This window comes from Pollicipes pollicipes, unplaced genomic scaffold (genome assembly GCF_011947565.3).
Source record: "Pollicipes pollicipes isolate AB1234 unplaced genomic scaffold, Ppol_2.1 Scaffold_6686;HRSCAF=7923_pilon_pilon_pilon, whole genome shotgun sequence".
In the NCBI taxonomy this organism is placed as follows: domain Eukaryota; kingdom Metazoa; phylum Arthropoda; class Thecostraca; order Pollicipedomorpha; family Pollicipedidae; genus Pollicipes; species Pollicipes pollicipes.
This window is the reverse complement of record NW_023596921.1, coordinates 1,024,004-1,043,208: the sequence shown is the minus strand read 5'-3', so window position 1 is coordinate 1,043,208 and position 19,205 is coordinate 1,024,004. Positions and strand designations below refer to the sequence as shown.

The 19,205-nt window shown below is 51.4% G+C and overlaps 2 protein-coding genes across 10 annotated transcripts; one reads left to right on the top strand and one right to left on the bottom strand.

Annotated features, from left to right (window-relative positions):
- Window positions 1–3,649: 3,649 nt before the first annotated feature.
- On the bottom strand, window positions 3,650–9,845 carry LOC119107532 (synaptophysin). Of its 3 annotated transcripts, none has more exons than XM_037231012.1 (6): window positions 9,781–9,845; window positions 8,206–8,293; window positions 7,814–7,941; window positions 5,871–6,072; window positions 5,450–5,647; window positions 3,650–4,788 (listed from the first exon to the last, which is right to left on the bottom strand). In XM_037231012.1, the coding sequence occupies exons 2-6, from the start codon at window positions 8,266–8,268 to the stop codon at window positions 4,660–4,662; spliced, it is 720 nt and encodes a 239-aa protein (XP_037086907.1). In that variant the 5' UTR covers window positions 8,269–8,293; window positions 9,781–9,845; the 3' UTR covers window positions 3,650–4,659. The 3 variants fall into 3 exon arrangements, with proteins under 3 accessions (XP_037086907.1, XP_037086908.1, XP_037086906.1); XM_037231013.1 differs by having other exon boundaries at window positions 9,788–9,804; XM_037231011.1 differs by having other exon boundaries at window positions 9,708–9,802.
- LOC119107531 (MIT domain-containing protein 1) lies at window positions 9,723–19,180 on the top strand. Of its 7 annotated transcripts, none has more exons than XR_005095237.1 (6): window positions 9,934–10,091; window positions 10,496–10,640; window positions 16,872–17,111; window positions 17,431–17,630; window positions 18,157–18,353; window positions 18,656–18,734. XR_005095237.1 is itself a non-coding variant. In XM_037231007.1 (5 exons), the coding sequence occupies exons 1-5, from the start codon at window positions 9,805–9,807 to the stop codon at window positions 18,742–18,744; spliced, it is 750 nt and encodes a 249-aa protein (XP_037086902.1). In that variant the 5' UTR covers window positions 9,723–9,804; the 3' UTR covers window positions 18,745–19,180. The 7 variants fall into 7 exon arrangements, 5 of the variants coding, with proteins under 5 accessions (XP_037086902.1, XP_037086904.1, XP_037086905.1 ...); XR_005095236.1 differs by having other exon boundaries at window positions 18,594–18,665; XM_037231007.1 differs by lacking the exons at window positions 9,934–10,091; window positions 18,157–18,353 and adding an exon at window positions 9,723–9,818 and having other exon boundaries at window positions 18,594–19,180.
- Window positions 19,181–19,205: the final 25 nt, after the last annotated feature.

Sequence of the window (19,205 nt, the reverse complement as noted above, 5' to 3'; positions counted from 1 at the left end):
ACACAGCCATGGGGAAAATACCATACACAAAGCGGAAGAGCAGCATGGCAGGCGGGTTCGCTTCAGTCCACATCAACGCGTCGTCCACAATCACCGTGACAAACTGCCTCAGTAGTTTTGTAATGGCGACGACGCATAGGCAGTGAAATGGGCGTGCTGCTGGGCTGCAGTGTCTACGTTTAAGCCATTGAAACCGCGACATTTTGGATTGTTATGACACTGATTTGACAGTTTCTGACGCATCAACTATGAGAGGTCTGGCAACGCTCAAAATTTCTGATTGCGAAACGATCTCCATCATATCAAGCTCCGTTGCCACATATTATCTTGTTATGACGGCGGTGCGAAGCGAATGCGAGAGAGCTCTTACCTTTTACTGTGGCAGGATGAGCAAAGATCGTGTCGTGAACATCAAACTGTGTCAGAGCTTATTAACGCATAGTGAACAACAATGCCATTACTTTCTTGGTCAATATTAATGTAACAGCGACGAATTGTGCCATGCTAGCGTGGGGGACCAACACCGCTTTAGTTCAGTGACTTATTTGTGTGCACATACCTGTCTGTGGTTTCGCGTAATCTCACGTTCGAAGTTTGTTTTCAAAACCATGCCTGATTATTTTGAAAACGCCGGGAGTTGCCATGTCATAATGTTTAACTTTGTATCAAACGGGTGTCTTATTGCCTTTATGACCATTTTTAATTGCATATTGCAAGTATCCCTCCTGTAATCCGGTATTACTCAAAAGTTGTAACTCACGTATTTTCCTGTAATTTGTGTTGCAACATCTATTTGAAAGGGGAGAACAGTCATATCGATAATATCATATATATATATATTATATATATATATATATATATATATATCTCTCTCTCTCTCTCTGCTCCTCCCTCTCTCTCCTCTCTCTCTCCCTCTCCCTCATCCTCTCTCTCCCTCTCCCTCTACCCTCTCCCCTGCTCCCTCTCCCTCTCCCTCTCCTCTCTCCTCTCCCCGCTTCCCTCTCCCGTCTCCCTTCGCCCTCTCCCTCTCTCTCTCCCTCTCCTCTCTCCTCTCCTCCTTCCTCTTCTCCCTCTCCATATCCCTCTCCCACCCTATCCCTCTCCCTCTCTCCCTCCTCTCCCTCTCCCTCTCCCTCTCCTCTCCTCTCTCTCGCTCTCTCTCCTCTCCTCTTCTTCTCTCTCTTTCTCCTCTATCTCTCCTCTCTCTCTCTCATCTCTCTTCTCTCTCTCTCTCTCTCTCTCTCTCTCTCTCTCTCTCTCTCTCTCTCTCTCTCTCTCTCTCTCTCTCTCTGCGTGATATCTTACTCTGGAACGGAGGTCTACACGCTCCAGCAGCCAATTATGAAAACCCTGGGGAGGGTAAGGTTCTCCACCTATGCACAAATCTTGAACCAAACCAATGTAACAGGAGGAGGGTGACTGCAATAATAGCAGAACATTTTGAGATGTTGTTCATTGGTGTTTTCGGGCGCGTCGACTTCAATGGTCATTTTGCGCCCACATTTTAAAATGAGACAAAATGCCCTGATTACATCTGTTCTGATAAGGGTAACTGAGAATGAAGTAGAATTTAACTGTTCGTCACTGCATTCGTATCGACACTCGCACGTAACGACTGCAGGGCATCCGACATATGTTTGCGTGCCAGTCACGGGAAAATGAGCTTCTTCCAGCGCTGAACACAACTCTGATTGCCATGTAGCGCCCTGCGTGCGCACTGTGTTCTTCCTGAGATCGTCACACATCACGCTGGTGGGAGGCGCTGGCGTTACGCCAACTCAATGCCCGTGAGTCCGTGCGGCAGAGGTGAACTCAGGTCCCCTAAAAACAACGGTGCCGTGCGGCAGCCCCAGACTCAATTTCTGTTCGTAGCCAGCCTCGACCCTCCAGTGCTCGAGGCGATCGACCCGCCAGTGCTCCGGGCGATCGACCCTCCAGTGTTCAGAGCGATCTAGCTTCCAGTGCTCAGGGCGATCGACCCTCCAGTGTTCAGGACGATCGACCCTCCATTGCTCCGGGCGATCAACCCTCCAGTGCTCCGGGCGATCGACCCTCCAGTGTTTCAGGTGATCGACCCTCCAGTGCTCGAGGCGATCGACCCGCCAGCGCTCCGGGCGATTGACCCTCCAGTGCTCTGGGCGATCGACCCTCGCATGCTCCGGGCGATCGACCCCCCAGTGTTCAGAGTGATCTAGCTTTCAGTGCTCAGGACGATCGACTCTCCAGTGCTCAGGGCGATCGACCCTCCAGTGCTCGGGGCGATCGACCCTCCAGTGCTCGGGGCGATCGACCCTCCAGTGCTCCGGGTCGGGGTGAGCTGTCCGGACACAAACAGCTGCCTCTCATCGTCCACTCATTTGAAGTAATTATAATTGTAAGATCAGGAAGCGCTTCCTTATCAGACATAAAACGAAAACAGAGCTAGAGAGAACGACGTCTTGAAATTCACGTCAGTGTTGGGACAAAAATAGCTGGAAACAGAGATGTTTCCAAATGTTTGCAGGCCCATAAAAAGCAACAATCAATCGCATGGCATTTCGTTGCCTTCCTCCGTTTCATAGCTTTGAACACGTCGATAGTTGGCGAAGTGAGTCCCGTTGAAGCAAACACAGTATCATCGACTGTACTATAAAAACCATCAGCGAGCATCAACCAATCCGACAAACACTGGCGTTAGGCCCGAACATCTGCTGCCTACTGACGAAAACCCCCTTGATGGACCCAGCGTGGTGGCTGTAACATTCTCAGGATCCATGAACGCCGCGTCCAAAGCCGGAACCGGCCCCCGCGGCCGGGATCCGGTGTCAATGTCACCCTGTCGGCCGAACCGGTTCCCCTGCCGGGTTCAGTGGTGTTGGCGCCGCCCCTTCTGTTCCGCCTGTTCAGCATCGCCACTAATGGCCGATTAGCATGTCCGGCATGGACGGCATTCCAACTCAGAGCTTAGCCAACCTGGGATTAACGGAGTCTAACAGCGTTCCGGTCTCGAGCGGTCTTTCAGGAAGCGCATCCAGACAGGGGAATCCGGATACTCCGACAGAAAAATGTCCACCTACATAATAGTCCAGAAATACAGGTATGAATAATTTCACCGCAACCTGTCCAGACGTACCGTTGTCCTCCACTCATCGCTTTAGGCAGCAATCTGTAAATCTCATCCCAGCAATGCTGAATACATTTTTTACGTGACGAGGAATCTTTCGACCTGCTCGCCAACAATGACGTATTTGCCTGCAACAACCACTATTACCTGTCAGTGAGCCGAAAGCTCAACACAAAATATGCGGGTAAGAATTGCGCAGTACGTTTTCGTCATAGCGTTGCGCTGTCAGGCACTGTGACGCACACAAGACTTGCCGCTGGGCCACTCCATGCTCCATCTTTCCGAGTTCGAAACAGGAGAGGGACTATCCGAGCGTTAGTACCGCAACCCCCCCCCCCCCCTAAAATTCGATTGCTGTTTGGAGAGATGCCGGAGGTGACACGAACTCCCAGAAGGCTGTAAATCTCATTTGCCTTCGAACCTAACACGATCCCATCAGACAAGCGACACTTCCTTAAATTCCGACGGACTGTCAGGAAGGTCGCCAGAGGATGAACTGGTCTGCCCAGCTCACTTCCGCCCCGTCCCGCTGACCAGCACATCGGCCAGGATGTACCCTGTATTGCCACACCTCGGAATGATACACAGCGTCACCGCACGACGCCGCTAGCTGACACAATCACATCATGGGATCGGCAGCATGGCCACGAGCAGTCTCACCACTAGCTGGGACGGCGCGGCCGGCTGCAGGCGTGGAATCAACAACCCGGCGCCCTCGAGGAGGGTGTTCGCCAGCGGCTGCCCCGCTCAGGCTGGGAGGCGCAGCCCCGCCACCCGGGCCCGTTCTTGGCACCGCAGCCGCATAGAGCACAATAGGCAGCGATGGCACCGCTCTGTACGGACAAGCCACGGAATGACCGGTTACATTGAGTTGAAGCAAAGCTAAGCGGTTCAGTTCTCGAGGCGAAATCACCCAGAATACATCGATGGCGGCGGCGATTTGAAGGCACACATCGCTCCCATGTTATGACTACAAAAACACGATTTGCGTTCGCTCCAACGTCCAACCGCACGAACCAATCCACTACGGAAGCGTAGGCCACAACTGTAAGCACTCCTCAAATCAGCCGACTTCCAGCTGTCACCAGTGGGCCCCGCTACAGTTACGCACGACAAAAAACGGCGCACCTTTAATGACAACTTGGAGAGGTGCCAAACTGGCGCTGGGTTTAGGTCGGGGGGGGGGGGGGATGACGGCGTCCGCCGTGGAGCTCGGGCACTGCAGCTGCCCGCCATCCGTCACCGAGGCCAGTCTCACACCACACAATCTCACATTTAACAACTTGTCATGATTAGCGCACAGGTGACGCGTCCGCCGTCGTTCCGCGCACTGGACGACCGCAAACCAGTCGCCAGCTGTTGGCACCTGGCGTACACAGCTGCCACAATCGGCGTCACGATCCTACAATAGATGACCCGCAATCAGACATCGGCCGAAGCAAGCATCCGCCGACGGCGCCGCCCATGACAGCTCCGACACGCCGCGACTCGCTGCAGGCGCGGAGCCCCCCAGGCAGCGAGCCGGACCGGACGGACGGCTCGGCGACGCCGACCCGTTAGGCGGGGGCGGCGGCGGTTGTGGTGGCGGAGGCAGACGGCGACGTGCGCGGCTTGTACCAGACCGTCTCCTTGAACAGGAACCACAGGTTGCCCGCCCACACGAAGACGTTCAGGAAACCGAAGCACTGCCGACAGAGGAGGGAGCCGTAACGGGTGTGGGCCACGGTGGATGGGCAGCAGCGTCAAGTTCACCCACACAGCATGGCTGGACCCCCACAATGTGGGAACGCATACCAGAGCGTCCTCGGGCGGTTCACCACAGCCACCTTCGGCACTCCGGCCGTGGTGGTTGCACCGTCTACAACCGCCGCCTCAGCAATTCAACACGTTGCCTGCCGACTGCGGCCCCAACCTGTCACCGCTGTGATGTCACTTCCTCACAAGGAAGACGTCCTCACGTCCGTCCGTCGTTCAGTAGTGCCGAGTTCAGGTCACCCGTTCCCCGCCAGCGCCAAGTTCAGGCGGCCCGTCCCTCACCAGCGACGAGCTCAGACCACCCCTTTCCCGCCAGTGCCGAGCTCAGGCGGCCGTCCCTCACCAGCGACGAGCTCAAACCACCCCTTCCCCGCCAGTGCCGAGCTCAGGCGGCCCGACCCTCACCAGCGACGAGCTCAGACCACCCCTTCCCCGCCAGTGCCGAGCTCAGGCGGCCCGACCCTCACCAGCGACGAGCTCAGACCACCCCTTCCCCGCCAGTGGCGAGCTCAGGCGGCCCGACCCTCACCAGCGACGAGTTCAGGCCGCCCGTCCCTCACCAGCGACGCCGTTCGCCTAGCCATCCCTCACCAGCGAAGCATTGAGTTTGCCGAATGTACCGCGGTGGTCGTCACCGGCAACGCGGCAATCGACGTTGTGTAGCTGGTCGCAGAGCTGGTTCAGCTGCTGTCCCGGGTCGGCGCCGCTCTTCAGCGCGCCCAATCCGGACGCCCAGGCCGAGGCGGCCACCAGCCACATGGCCGCCAGCAACGCGTGTGTCACAAAATCCTGCGGACCGAACGGCGCCGTTACAGGGGGAGGAATCGGAGACCCTGGTGCAACGACAGGGAGCGGCTCAGGCGGTCGCGCGGTGTCGACTTACGGGCGGGAAGGCAAGGTGGAACTCGGGGGGCTTCGACACGCGCACCAGATCCACATCTCATGCCGAGTTCACAGGTGTCAGCACAGTCCGCGGCCTGGCCCGCGAAGAGGGCAGCACTGTGCGACTCACGACGGTAGGAATAATGCGTTGGTTGACGTAGTGGTCACTGAACAGGACGTAGCCGGCCAGCGCGAGGACCGCGTGCAGCATGCAGATGACACCGACGGCGACGAAGAACTTGGCGTGCGAGGAGACGTCGGTGGCGAAGTGGAACCGCTCGGTGCGTGGCGGGTCGGCGCACAGCTGCTGCCGCACCACTTGGCTGTCCAGACTAAAGGGCACGGCCACATACCACGGTCAGGCGAGGACAGCGGGACGCGTCAAGACAATCCCCCCACGCAGCGTATGTGATGATAACAGCGTATATCATGGGTAACACATATTTATTAGTTACTAGTATGGATTCTAAACACTCCCATAAAAATACTTGCCAGTTGGTAGCTTGGGCACCGAAACAGCCATGACCACACGATCCCCACAGAGTGCTGCTCAAATGCCGAGCAGCGCACCACCCGACAACACCCGGGGCGGTCGGGCCGTGGAAGGGCTGATGGGATGTCCGGACAAACAGTCGAATAGAAAACGCGACAGTCGCATGGAAAATGGTTGAAAGAAAATCACACGCGAAAAGTCCAACAACGAGAAGTCCAAGGGGCAGAGATACACACGAATAGCACACTTGAAAACGCTTCACCAGCGGGGGCCAACACAACACTGGAAACCAGAATAAGGGTCTAGTCTTCGTGGAAGGCCAATGAAATACCGACACAAAGTTCTAGTTTTCGCGAAAAAAGCAGAGGAAGACAGGAACCCAACCCATCTCAATCTGGTAAAGAACCAGCGAGGACCAGGACCCCGGGGTGCTGTGTTTGCAAAACCCATGGAATCTAGACACTGAAGTGGGGTTTACGCAACAACCATCCAAGGATCTAACATCTCGTTTTCAAAGTGGGGAGAAGGTAGGAGCGTGCCATGATTCTCTTGATGGGGAGGGGCAGAGACGCCGAGCTCGAATGGAAAAGCATTACGACCGATTTGTAACTTTCGTCAGGGGTGAAAAAATACGGACCTGGGGGGGGGGGGGGGGGGGAAGGCGAGCAGGAGAAATGAACACCGCAAACAAACACTTAAAACCAACCCGACACGTATCCGCCCAGCAGCAGGACTAACCAGAAAAAAGAAATAAAAGACAGAATTCGCAGCGGGCACCGCTTAAGTACCGCTTTTTACCGTGGCCGCTTATCACGCTCAGGACCGTCCCAGAAAATGGCCTGAGGGTATCGTCATGGGCATATAAAGGAGCTAGAAAGGCACCCAGAGCCGATCGGCCACGCGACGGCGTCAGGACGCGTGCCGTGTGGTTCGGGCGTAAAGTCTTTAGGTTGGCATCCTGTTTGGAGCGTGTGCGCCGGGCGAGCGCGGGTGGGCCCAAAGAAGAGGACCCAGGGGATGTCAGGCAGCAAAACCCATTGAATGCACGGGTGCATTCGAATGCAGTCGGCAATATCCCCTTGCATGGCAGGCGTCAAATCACCAAGACTCCCCGGTCCTCTAGACTACCCGCTTGTTTACTGCCATCCCAATCGATGTTTATCTATGTCGACTTTGTCTGCGCCAAACTGTTTCCATTCCGGCTTGTCCCTATCGACTTTTTCAACTCGAGGGCGCTGCATGACCTACTGCGTTCGATGCGTCCAAAAACCTGAAATCATCCTCATCATCATCATTTTCCAATTCAAGTTTGATCCTGCAGACTTTTTGGCCTATGTATTATTATCCAGTTGTTTACCACTGTATGCCTTTCTTCTATTCTACTTTTATTCCATTTCACTTTCTTGATTCAACATCCATTCCTGCTGTCACAATTGCTTTTGAATTTTTGTCCTTCAGACTTTTCCAAACTTACTCTTACCCATTTTGCCTACTTACCCACAACTTTTCCATTTGCCTTTCTCTACTGATTTGTTTTTTGGACACGAACCGGCCAGTGGCCTATCATATACCATACTCACGCGAATGGGTAGGACACATCCTTCCTGACGACGTTCTGGGAGCCACTATTACAGCCGGCCACTGTGGCATGGAAGGTGAAATACGTGCTGAACCCAACTGTGGTGGAGAAGGCCAGAATGGCCAGCACCTGAGGAGAGACAGGTGCAGGGCTCAATAGTGTTGCAAGGGACTTATGGACACTGCCAGGCAATATTTTACACACAGATGGGTGTCTTTACAGTCAAAAAGACTTGCACTCAACTATAAAAGCATGGCTTCAAACATCAATCTTTGAAAGGCCTTCTGCAAACCATTTCATGAAAAACAACAAGTCAATTGTCAATAAAATGAAACATGCAATAAGCAGAGCACATTAATGAACCCCTCAACCCTACCATTACTTGATACTTACAAACTGCAGAATCTTAATGAAGCCCCTAGGCTCCTTGAGCACAGCTACATGCACATGCAGCATTGTATTGACTCAGGTCACTCTATTTCTGTAACACAGGGCCAAGGAATGGAACAAAAATAGTTTATAAGCAGTGAGGTTTGCACAAAAGACATACTGGGGAGGAGCACACAACAAATTAAAACAGCCTGTAATCAGGCATTCCAAAGAAAAAATGTTCTAAGCAAAACTCTTTAATAACAATGACTGTCAAAACATAATAAGCAGGTATAAAATCTCACTAAATAAATGGCCTCATGTGCTGACAATATTTGGGCATGCATCACAGTTGGTTAATATAATCAGTGGCATTGGTTGCGAAAGGACAGCATTAGCTGGCAAACCAAGCTTTTATGTCTTGCCTGCACTCATTCTCATATTTAATGCATTTCAAACACAAGATAATAGCATATCCCTGGCATGTTTGCTTCATTGATTGTCACAGTATTTCATTAGACAGTACTTTGCCAAGGCAAAACATGTTTGAATGTTACATGGTCACAGAAAGGTGTTCCACATGGGAATGAAATGGAAATGTTTGACAGTTGGATATTCTAAGTTAACAATTGAATACTCTAAATGGAATGGACTGCTCTAGACTATACAACTTATTGACTTTGTCAATAGGCTAAAAAATCCATCATTGTTTGGTTGTGTCACCATGCCTTGCATAACATTGATTCAGAGCCAACTGACAGATGCTACATCTGGATAGTCATGCCTGTGCTTACAAATCCAGATAAGAAAAACTCAGCAATCATATTTTTCCTGACTTTGCTTGTGGTGTGGCTTATAGAATGGCAGGATTCAATTGACATTACTATGGTGTCATGGATGTCTGGGTAGCCTTTAAGTAGTGTGCCCAACTAAGCCTGCATCTTTTTGTGGGAGTATAGCTAAAAAACTAGACAGTTCAGGTCTTAATAATGGCAGGCCTGTGAACCGCACTGAATGATCTTCAGAATGACTGGTTCAGTTCAAGCCCCATGCATATGAGGAACACTGCCTTTGCCTTGTGCTAACTTCAGCATTAACACAACTAACATGGTTCTTAAAAAATGCATTGTTTTCTGAAAGGGTGTTGTACATTGAACGTAGGAATATACATTCTTCAAAACTCATTTCAGTGTCTTCAATGGAACATCACGTTTAATAGAAGGCAAGCTTAACTTCAACCTTAATGCACACTGTTGAATAGAGAACATAATCCACAAATCACCCATATCCTGTATGCAGCAGCAGCAGCAGCAATCATACGAACGTCGTCAGTGTGCGGTGCATCCACCAGCGAGATTTACAACGAAATCAAGGAAGATGAACAGACGGGTAGCTGGGCTTGTTGCCTTAAGCCTTCGCTGCGCCTCACTTATTACGTTTATGCATGCTACGCATCAGCTTTCTCAGTGTGCATAGATAAATAGACTGGTCACCAGTCAACCGCCAACTCCAACTCGCTCACTTACATCGAAAGCCGAAGTGAAACGAACCCGCCTCCCCAACCCCGCGCGCTCTTAGCAATTAGCAATTAGCAATTACCGGACACCTTAGCAATTACCGGACATGCACAAAGTGGAGTACGTAACAAAAGAAGAAAAACCGGTGTATTCCACTGCCTTTTCCAGTGCCTGCCGCCGTTTCTAAATTCTTAGCTTCTGTCCTAATTACAAACGTCTGGTAGAGGTAAAGTTGCTCTGTAAATTCAATGCTTTAGACATAATAAATCAACTTTCCTTTTACGAATTGCGAATATGTACAATTACACTTTGAGCTCAAGCATCTTACGTACTAAATAATCGCACGTTGGAAATGCTTGGCAGCAGACTATCGTACTTGTTCACATTCCATAGGTAGGCGTTGGTCGCAGGTGAGGTAGAAGGTATAGGTATATACCGCATTTTATATTATCCTTGTAAAATTTGCAGGGATAGTCACTGACGTTTCTAACGATCTGACTCCTGCTGCAGCTTACGATGTCGTATGACGTCTCGTACGCATTATTATCACGCCTATGTAATCTATGTAATCTATGCAATCCATGCCATATGAAAATAAAGCATGCTAATGGATTAGCATCAAGGGCTAAAAACACACTGTGTTTGGTGTATTAATTTCCAGGACAATGTCATGCAGTATATCTTCATAAGCTCACTTTGCAGGTTCAAAAATAGCAATAGGGATGTTGATCATTTTTGAAAACATGTGCCTGTAATGGCTGTTATGAGGGGTTGACTCAAATATCTGTTTGATCCAGTTTTTCAGTTGCCACCATGGATGGTTTGGAGTCTGCTGCAATTTCCATTCTGAAGCGGGCAGTGGACCTGGATGCAAAACACCGATGGACAGAGTCAATGACATGCTATCAGGAGGGACTTCAGCTTCTAATGGAAGTAATCAAGGTGAATTGACAGTGTTGCTAGGCTTCCAAGCTGAGGTGTGGTTTCCTTTTTAGCTGAGGGACTTCATCCAACTAGGGCTGAAACCCTCAACTTTGAAAATAAAATTTGCATTGTGTGGGGTAGGTTCTACCATTTGTCAATGCTCAGCCCTCCCACTGTACTCATTTTATGAATCTATGCCTGAAAGGCTCATAGTTCCTATGCTTCATATGCACCTCAAGCTTGTTAAAGGCAACCAGGTTTAGGCCATTGTCACGGGTATATCCACTGCAGATGTCCCATCCAACTGCCCCTCAGATAGGCATTGTTCCCTTTAATTTTGCCTACCAAATGCCTATTCTTCACACTTTCCTCTTCAAAATATGATTTGAAAGTCAGCTTGGTCCATCATATTCTAGTTTGGCCCTTTCATGCTCATTTTCCTGAAAGCTCAGAGGCATGGTTACACTGATGGTCAATATTTAAATGCATGGTAATATACAGAATGGGAAAAGTTCATTTTAAGGTGATGAATCTGCTCCTATCAAAGCCATTTTGATAAACCATAACATTAGATGGTTAACAAAAAAGTAATCTTTTATATCTTATGCATGATAGTACATTATTGGATTGTTGATTTATGCTGGTGGGGATTTTTTCCTTTATTGTGACCACTGCCAAACTGTGATTTGTTCAGGAAATAGTACAGCATTGAATTAGACACTCATTTCATGACACATGCAAAGGACTCATTAGCTGGTAACTAGCCATGCACAGCTTGCAGCCTTGGGAGCTTGTATGAGGGCATGCAGCATACAGCAACGAGAGCATCTATGACCACATGCAGCAAGCAACCACCATGCAAGCCAATACAGCATGTGACACCAACAGCACATACACAATCACCTAGGCATGCACATTCAACACAGCACATTCCTCTCATCTGAAACTGTCACCCTCTGTCAGTTGCAAGAGCCGAGCAAAGCGCTCGGTAGCTCACGGCATAATTGATATGGGCCCCTGCCACCGGAGAGTGCGGCCGAAAGACAGACTAACAGAGCCTGGCTGGACAGAAAAACCAAGACTTCAAAACTTCTTCACATTGTCATAAATCAAGCCCAACTGGGGCCGGTCGACGCCGTTTGCTTTGTCTCCGATGACGACACGCTTCTACCCCAGTCGTCCCTTCTGTCCAGTTAGCAGGGGATTCCATCTGAGTTTCGGCCACCCCTGTACCAACATCTCTTCTGCATCCTAAGCGGCTAATCCCAGCCTCTGCTGTTGCTTCTTGATTTTCCCTGCTCCCGATTCTTCGTTTCCAGCCTCAGCATCTTCGTCTGCGATATCCATATTTGCGTCCTTGCCCTCTCAGGAATCATGAACTTTCAGTCAATGAACCGCCATCCATCACATCCCCAACTCCCCTCCTTCTTGCCTCTTCCTCCTCTCCAGCTGCTTCATCCCTGTTGAACCCATTCCCAGTCACCTTTCTTCACGTTCTTTGGCCCTTCTTCTCCCTTCCGTTGATGATACAGCTTAAGCCGATCGTGATGGACTACCATCCGGTATTTCGGCCTCTATTTCAGCCTGGCCCGGTATTTCACGCCTTGCAAGACCCAACCCCCTGGTTTGGCCCGCACCACGACATTTGCAACTTGGGCGAGCGGCCCACCCGTCTCAACGGTTTGTACAGTCATACCACGTGATAGGCATACTGATAGCGTGATAGCGCCATATCCCCGACGTGATAGGCATACTGACGAGCGCCCTGTGCTTACCTTGCTCGTCGTGGCGGGGCCTCACCTACGATGTGGCCTTGCGCTCGACGCTGAGCTTGACGGAGAGGTTCCACCATCTCTTGCACGTATTCCGTCTTGTCACGAGTCGATTGTCCATCACCATGCACAATCTGAGCGGGCGCTCTGGCTTGCCGTCCACAGAACAGGAAGATTGGTGACTCTCTTGTGGTTTCGTTGATGCTCGTGCGATAAGCGAGCATAACGAACGATAGGTGCCTATCCCAGTCTCCCTGATCTTCACGGACACACATCGACAGCATGGCGCACAGGGTGTGGTTGAATCTTTCAGTTTGTGCGTTGCCTTGTGCATGGTGCGGAGTTGTACGAGTCTTCTTGATGTTCAGCCTTCCGCAGTTCTCCTGGATTACCGTCGCTTCCAAATTCCTCCCCTGATCCGAGTGGATCACCTCGAGACACCCGTGGCGACATATAAATTGTTCCTCAAATATCTCGGCCACGGTGACAGCTGTCTGGTCAGGAAGTGCGAACGCTTCCACCCACTTCGAAAACCCGCACATCACAACCAACACGTAGCGGTTCCCTCCTCTTGTTCTGGGAAAAGGACCCGTTATATCCATGGCAATCTACTGCCACGGACGGTCCGGCACAGACATCTCTCTTAAAAGAGCCTGAGGTAGGGAGACTCCTTTTCTTCGCGCAAGATTTGCGTGCATGGACCCATGCCTTGACATCCTGAAACAATCAGTTCCAGTAAGAGCTAGCTCTGATTTTTTCCAACGTCTTCGTCACCCCAAGATGACCCGCACAAGAATCGCCGTGACACCCCGCGAGCACATCTTCCCCTTGTGCCCTCGGCACAACCACCTGCCGGTGCTGAGCGCCGTTCCGAGCGAACACTCGATCAGCAGTCCCTGACCATCCATCTGCAATCTGTCCTGTTGAGACATGTAGTGCTTCGCCACTGGCGATGCAGACGCAGGACATGGACGCCTCCTTCTAATCAGTTCAATGACCTCCGCCTTGTATCGGGCTTATTGTTGAACCGATCTTACTTAAAAACCACCCTCGAGCGTCATTGCCCGCACCTCTATCGCGCAGTGACCTTGGCAGTTTCTACAGGGCCGCGGGACAGGGCATCTGCATGCGGAAGGCTGGATCGTGGCCGGTACTGGAGCTCAATCCAGCGCTTCCAACTCCAGAATCCACCGCGCCAGCTTGCCTCTGGGATCCTTGCTCTGTCGGAGATGAACCAAAGGATTGTGGTCAGTCCGCAGTATGAAGTGCTGCCCATGAAGATACACCCGGGGCCGACGACTAGCCCAAACTATAGCGAGGCACTAGTTCGGCTGCAAGATATGACCTCTCTGCCTTAGTCAGGCTGCCACTAGCATATACCACAACATATTCCTTGTCATTTTCCTTCTGAGTCAGTACGCTCCCAGGCCTACATCGCTGGCGTCAGTTGTCAACGTGAAAGGCTCCCGAAGATTCGGGTGGCACAACACCGGAGCAGGGATGAGTTTTTCTTTCAAAATTCAAAGGCCGCGGCGCACTCTTCTGTCCATCTGAAGCAAGAGGCACCCTCTAGAAGTCGCTGGAGAGGTCTTGCCAGGTGGGCAAACTTTGGAATAGAGCATCGGAAGTACAAGTTCGGAAGCACAAGTTCGTTCCCAGGAACTCACGCACCCCCCTAATGGACGACGTGGTTGGGAAGTGCTGCACTGCAAACACTTGCCAGGGATCAAGGGACACGCGTTTTCCACTGACCACATGCCCAAGGAACTGGACCTTCTTCCGAAACAACCTACACTTCATCGGATTCAGTGTCAGATTTACTGTCCGCAACGCTCCCAAGACAATCTCAAATCTCTCCAGACTTTCACCAAACGTTCTTCCGAAGGCGGTTATGTCGTTGAGATACACGAGACAGATGTTTCAAACGAGACCCCTGGTGCCACCATCATCAGCCGCTGGAACGATGCCGGCACCCCCTTCAAGCCCTTGGATGTCACGTTAAATTTGAACAGTCCTTTGTGCGTTGCAAAAGCAGCGTTGTGTTGATCCTCCTCCTTGAGGTCCTGCTTCCAATACCCATTCTTCAGATGCATGACATGGAACCGCTTGGCCCCGGACGGGGCGTCCAAACAGTCATCAATTCGGGGCGGTGGAAAAAGCGTCACTCGTGGTATCCGCGTTCAGTCTACGGCAGTCGATGTAACATCGAATCGTCCCATCCTTCTTCCGCACCGGAACTACTCCTGCTGCGTATGGGGACGCACTTGGCCAGATGACGTCACGTTCGAGCATGTCGTCCACCACTTCATTCATTTGCTTTCGCATGCGAGGATCCACTCGCGCCGGTTGCATAGAGCCTCGGCGATGCATCACCCGTCTGAACTGCATGCTGAACGTCGCCTGACCGTCGCAGTGTTTCATCGGTGAGAAACCGATCCAGGTACGCAGTCAGCAGCTTCGCGATTTTCTCTTTTTCCTCTTCTAATTCCAAATCAGACTTTTTACTCAGTTTCCTGACGATGCTATCACTTGCCTTCCCTTCCAGTTATTTGGGCGACGTTGCGAACAACGTGGGGTGGCGGGGCCTCATGCACCACCGCCACCTGTTAAGCATGTCCGACGGCTGTTCCTTTGTATAATTTGATGTTTCCTTCACCTGGATTCACAAACCTCAGACTCACCTGAGAATTGTCCGCAACAGTGGCGAGCACATGAGCACCTGCGACCTGGTGCTTATCTTCAAACGTCCCATCAGGAGTGTACATTACGCATGTTCCGGCTAACAGGTCCAGAGCCGCGTTCCCCTTCGTGGCGATCTCATGTCGACATGGCACGACAATATCGCATGACGGTGTCACCGTGTCGCAACGAAGAGCTGTCACAGCTCCAGCCTGCATCTCATCACTAGTGGAGGCAAGGTTTTCCGAACCTTCAATTTCCGGAGACCCAGCCAATTAAAACGGTGGCCTCCAGCCTTCTGATGACATCATTGCCCAGCAGACACCGCGTCGTCATTGATGGCGCAACAAACACAGAATGCTGTAAAAGAACGGAGGCGCCTAGACGAAGATCAGCCAACACCAATGCCTGCAACAACAAGAGTAATCGATTGTAACAGGTTGCTGGCGCACCGCGCGGGGAGCTAAATCGCAAACGCCCGGGACTGCGGAGCTGCCTAATGTACACTGAGCTCCTCTGTCCATCAACCATGTCATAGGCTGCCCCTGTACTGGCCCCCAACAAACACATCTTTTTAATTGTTGTCGGTAACAATGGTTGCACCTACAACAGCTTCCACAACGCGCGCACGACCACGCAATCCCTGGACCACATCGTCACTGGGCCTCGCACCTGGAACCGCAGAGCGCCCCTCTTCTCAGGCCCTCACTAAAAACCCATCGGAGCTCGACAGTTACGCGCAAAATGGGCATGGGCGGGCAGCAGCGGGGGCGTCCACGACCACAAGCAACCGCCATGCAAGCCCGCACAGCATGCGGCACCAACAGCAAGTGCACAATCACCAAGGCACGCACATGCAACACGTCTCAATATTATTGTACACGAGGAATTGGTGTGAGGTTGGCACGAAATGCTACCCAATGTACACACACATACACACAAACACACACACACACACACACACATATATATATATATATATATATATATATATATATATATATATATATATATATATATGTATGTATATCTCTCTCTCTCTATGCCTCACTTGCTGAGATAGCAAATCATGGGTAGATCCCTGATCAGCAAGGTTTCAATCCTTCCAGTGGCACCTGTGTTTTTCTAAACTATGAAGGCTTATAAGAAGTGTACAACCATAGCTTGATTCTAGGTGCATGTCAGAATTAAATGAGAGGTGCATCAGCCGGTCATTCCTTGGCTGTGCCCCGCGCTGCTTCCTCATATGCCATGCGTCCTTTGCCCTGTTTTTGTGTTGTCCATGCACACCATTACACACCAGTGGTGACATAACAACTAACCCATAAACCGTCAACCATGCGTGCACATTGCCAGTCATCATATTTGTCAAGTAAATGCAGTGCAAATTTCCTACCAGCATGATTACCAGCCAACACTTGGAACTCCATTTTTGATGTCTTTTTTATGTTGGCATCAATAACATACAAATTGACACCTTAATGTACCAGCCCAGCGCTCCAAGGTATTCAATGCTGGGCATTACCGATGGTGGCCGGATATGGCCCTGTGAAACTCCTCCCGAATGATGACAGTGCCAATCTTATTGCATCACAGATGCTACTAAAATCCTCACATCCCCATGTCCATCCACCGACAGCCGGTCCCAGTCGTCCGTGCCATGCGACACCCACATATCCAACCAGCGTCGCATTACAGCGCCGACCGACCTCGTCACTGGTACCGTCCGTGCCGCCGGCGAGACCGGCCTGGCCGCGTGCCGCGTGGCGACCCGCTCACGTGGCTGAACGCGCCGCAGGGGCTGCCGGAGAGTCCGCGGCGCCTGGCCTTCCGCACAAAGGCCACCGAGTACATGGACCGGGCGGAGAAGCTGAAGGCGCTGATCGAGTCTGAGAAGAAGCTGGGCAAGTACCACGAGCAGGTGCACATCGAGGACAACTCAACTGGCCACAGCTACGAAAGCGTGCTCGGCCGCTTCCTGGACGGCCGCGTCAGGAGCGTCGAGGTGGAGGACCCCTACATCCGCAGCGTGCACCAGGTCGGTGTATTTGGCAGCGCTAAGCGTTGCGAGATACCCCTGCTCGCGCTACGTTTTACGTGGATGTGTACATCAGGAATAGACGCTAGTATCTGCTACCACGGTATTGATTTAACAGTGGGAGAAAGCACATCGGTGATCAGCGAGTCAAAATTATGGAGAGAAAGTAGCTATGTGTAATCGCGAATCGAGCTTATCTGCGATGCATGGTGTTTGGGCGGTGCTTGCGATAGGTACTAAATCCGCAGGGTCCCGTGGGTGCAAGATGCGATGGCGGCATACATTTAGGTGGTCGTACATGAGCTCCGTTTCGTTTCAGTGCTACAACCTACTCCGGCTATGCGAACTGTGCGTGAAGAAGTGCCCAAATCTGCAGTTCATCCGACTGTTGACCGGCAGTGACCCGGGCGACGAGCATGCGCAGAAGGCGCGACTCACAGAGATCTGCACATCCATGGCAGACTTTGGCGTCAAGTTGATCGTCAACTACTCTGACACGCTTCACGACAGAGAGATACGGTGAGGTCTTGTTCGGGTCGGAATTGGGGCGGAGAAGTGATATGCACCAAGCACATTTGTGGGGCCCTTCCGTCGTGCAATTTCACTCATGCAGCCATTTCTCTTAAATGAATTGCGGACCAGATAAAGCGGGAACAAATATAAAAACGCCTAAAAACGCCTAAAACGCCTAAACGCCTAAAAACACAGAGCTAGATATATCAGCCAGTTTGATAGCTCCACAACAGTTGGAACGGATCAATGGCGGGCTCAGGACGAGAACTGAGGTGGCTTCTAAATGCATGGCGAACGGATTGGGTAATGCTAGAAACAGTTACGAGTCATGCCACGATAGGCGGCCAATGTGACCAAAGGACAGTCAGCACGTGCAAATGGATGACAATGCAGATTATCCTTCAGGACTGTTACTGTATTGTGCTCTGTGTATGTATCAGTGAGGAGTGTGTGTAAGGTTCCGACCTTGGGCACTTCTTGGGACTTCATGGGACGAGGCAGTCCCTCACCGATTCAGTTTGATTCGTTCTAGAGCTCCTGTGCCTCTGTGACTACGTCAGAGCTGAGACTCAAAAGGGACAAGCGTGGGGTAGTACAGCGTCCACCCCGAGTCACCTTTGACACCCAGGGGATGCACAGAGAACCCAGACCGGAGTTGTGCCGCTGCTCGGGCGGAGCCCCTGCTCTCAGGGCAGCCGACTGATGACTGCTAGGCGCGACATACTCAAGGTGGGGCGAAGCATTTGCAGCGACCCAGGGTTAAACGGGGAGTGGGGTGAGAGATTACACGTCCGTCAGTGAGGGTAGTGCAGATGCCCTGGCTGGCTGAAAGTGAAGATCCACCGATTTGTCTGTGGTGCGATAGTCAAGTGCTCTTCCCTGCATTGGCCTAAGTCTTCCTCAGGTACGTGATGGTGTAACGCGCATCCCGCGTTCAGCCCATCATGCATTGCATTATGTATGCTACAGGCTGGACAGTGGCTGGATCATCAAGATAGGCAGAGGCCTCAGCTACTTCAAACCGCCCGCAGGAAAGTTCTGTCTGGGCTTCAACGACTTTGATCTGCGGCCATGCCACGAGACCACCGTCGACATATTTCACGAGTCAGCGTCAAAGTAGCATTGCACCAGACTTCCTCTACATGCTAGGCAGGGTGTCACGTATGACGTCTTCCTGAAAACTGATGGTGCAGATTTTCCCAGCACCGTTGTGATAGAGCGTGTGACTCGTTTTTCGAGCCGTAAAAACTTACTGCTCGGAGGTGTGACGTGACGGGCCCAGTCGCGCAACAGTATGCGTACAGTTTCTAGAGGAATGTGAGTTGCAGAGCGCTCCGTGTTGTGCGGTAGCGTGGTGACTTTGCCAATGTATAATGAACCGCGAGTGACGGATTTTGTGATCACCTATGCCATGTTGATATGGGGCAAGCGGCCTGGATCGGTGCTGCTTGTCTTTGACGAAGGCGCGATTGCTATTGGATTTTGCCTGTACGTCAATTTCATGCATAGTTTTTGTACATCATGTCAACTCCATGATATGCTTTTAATACAAGTACCCCCGTAAAATACCTGATTTTGTTG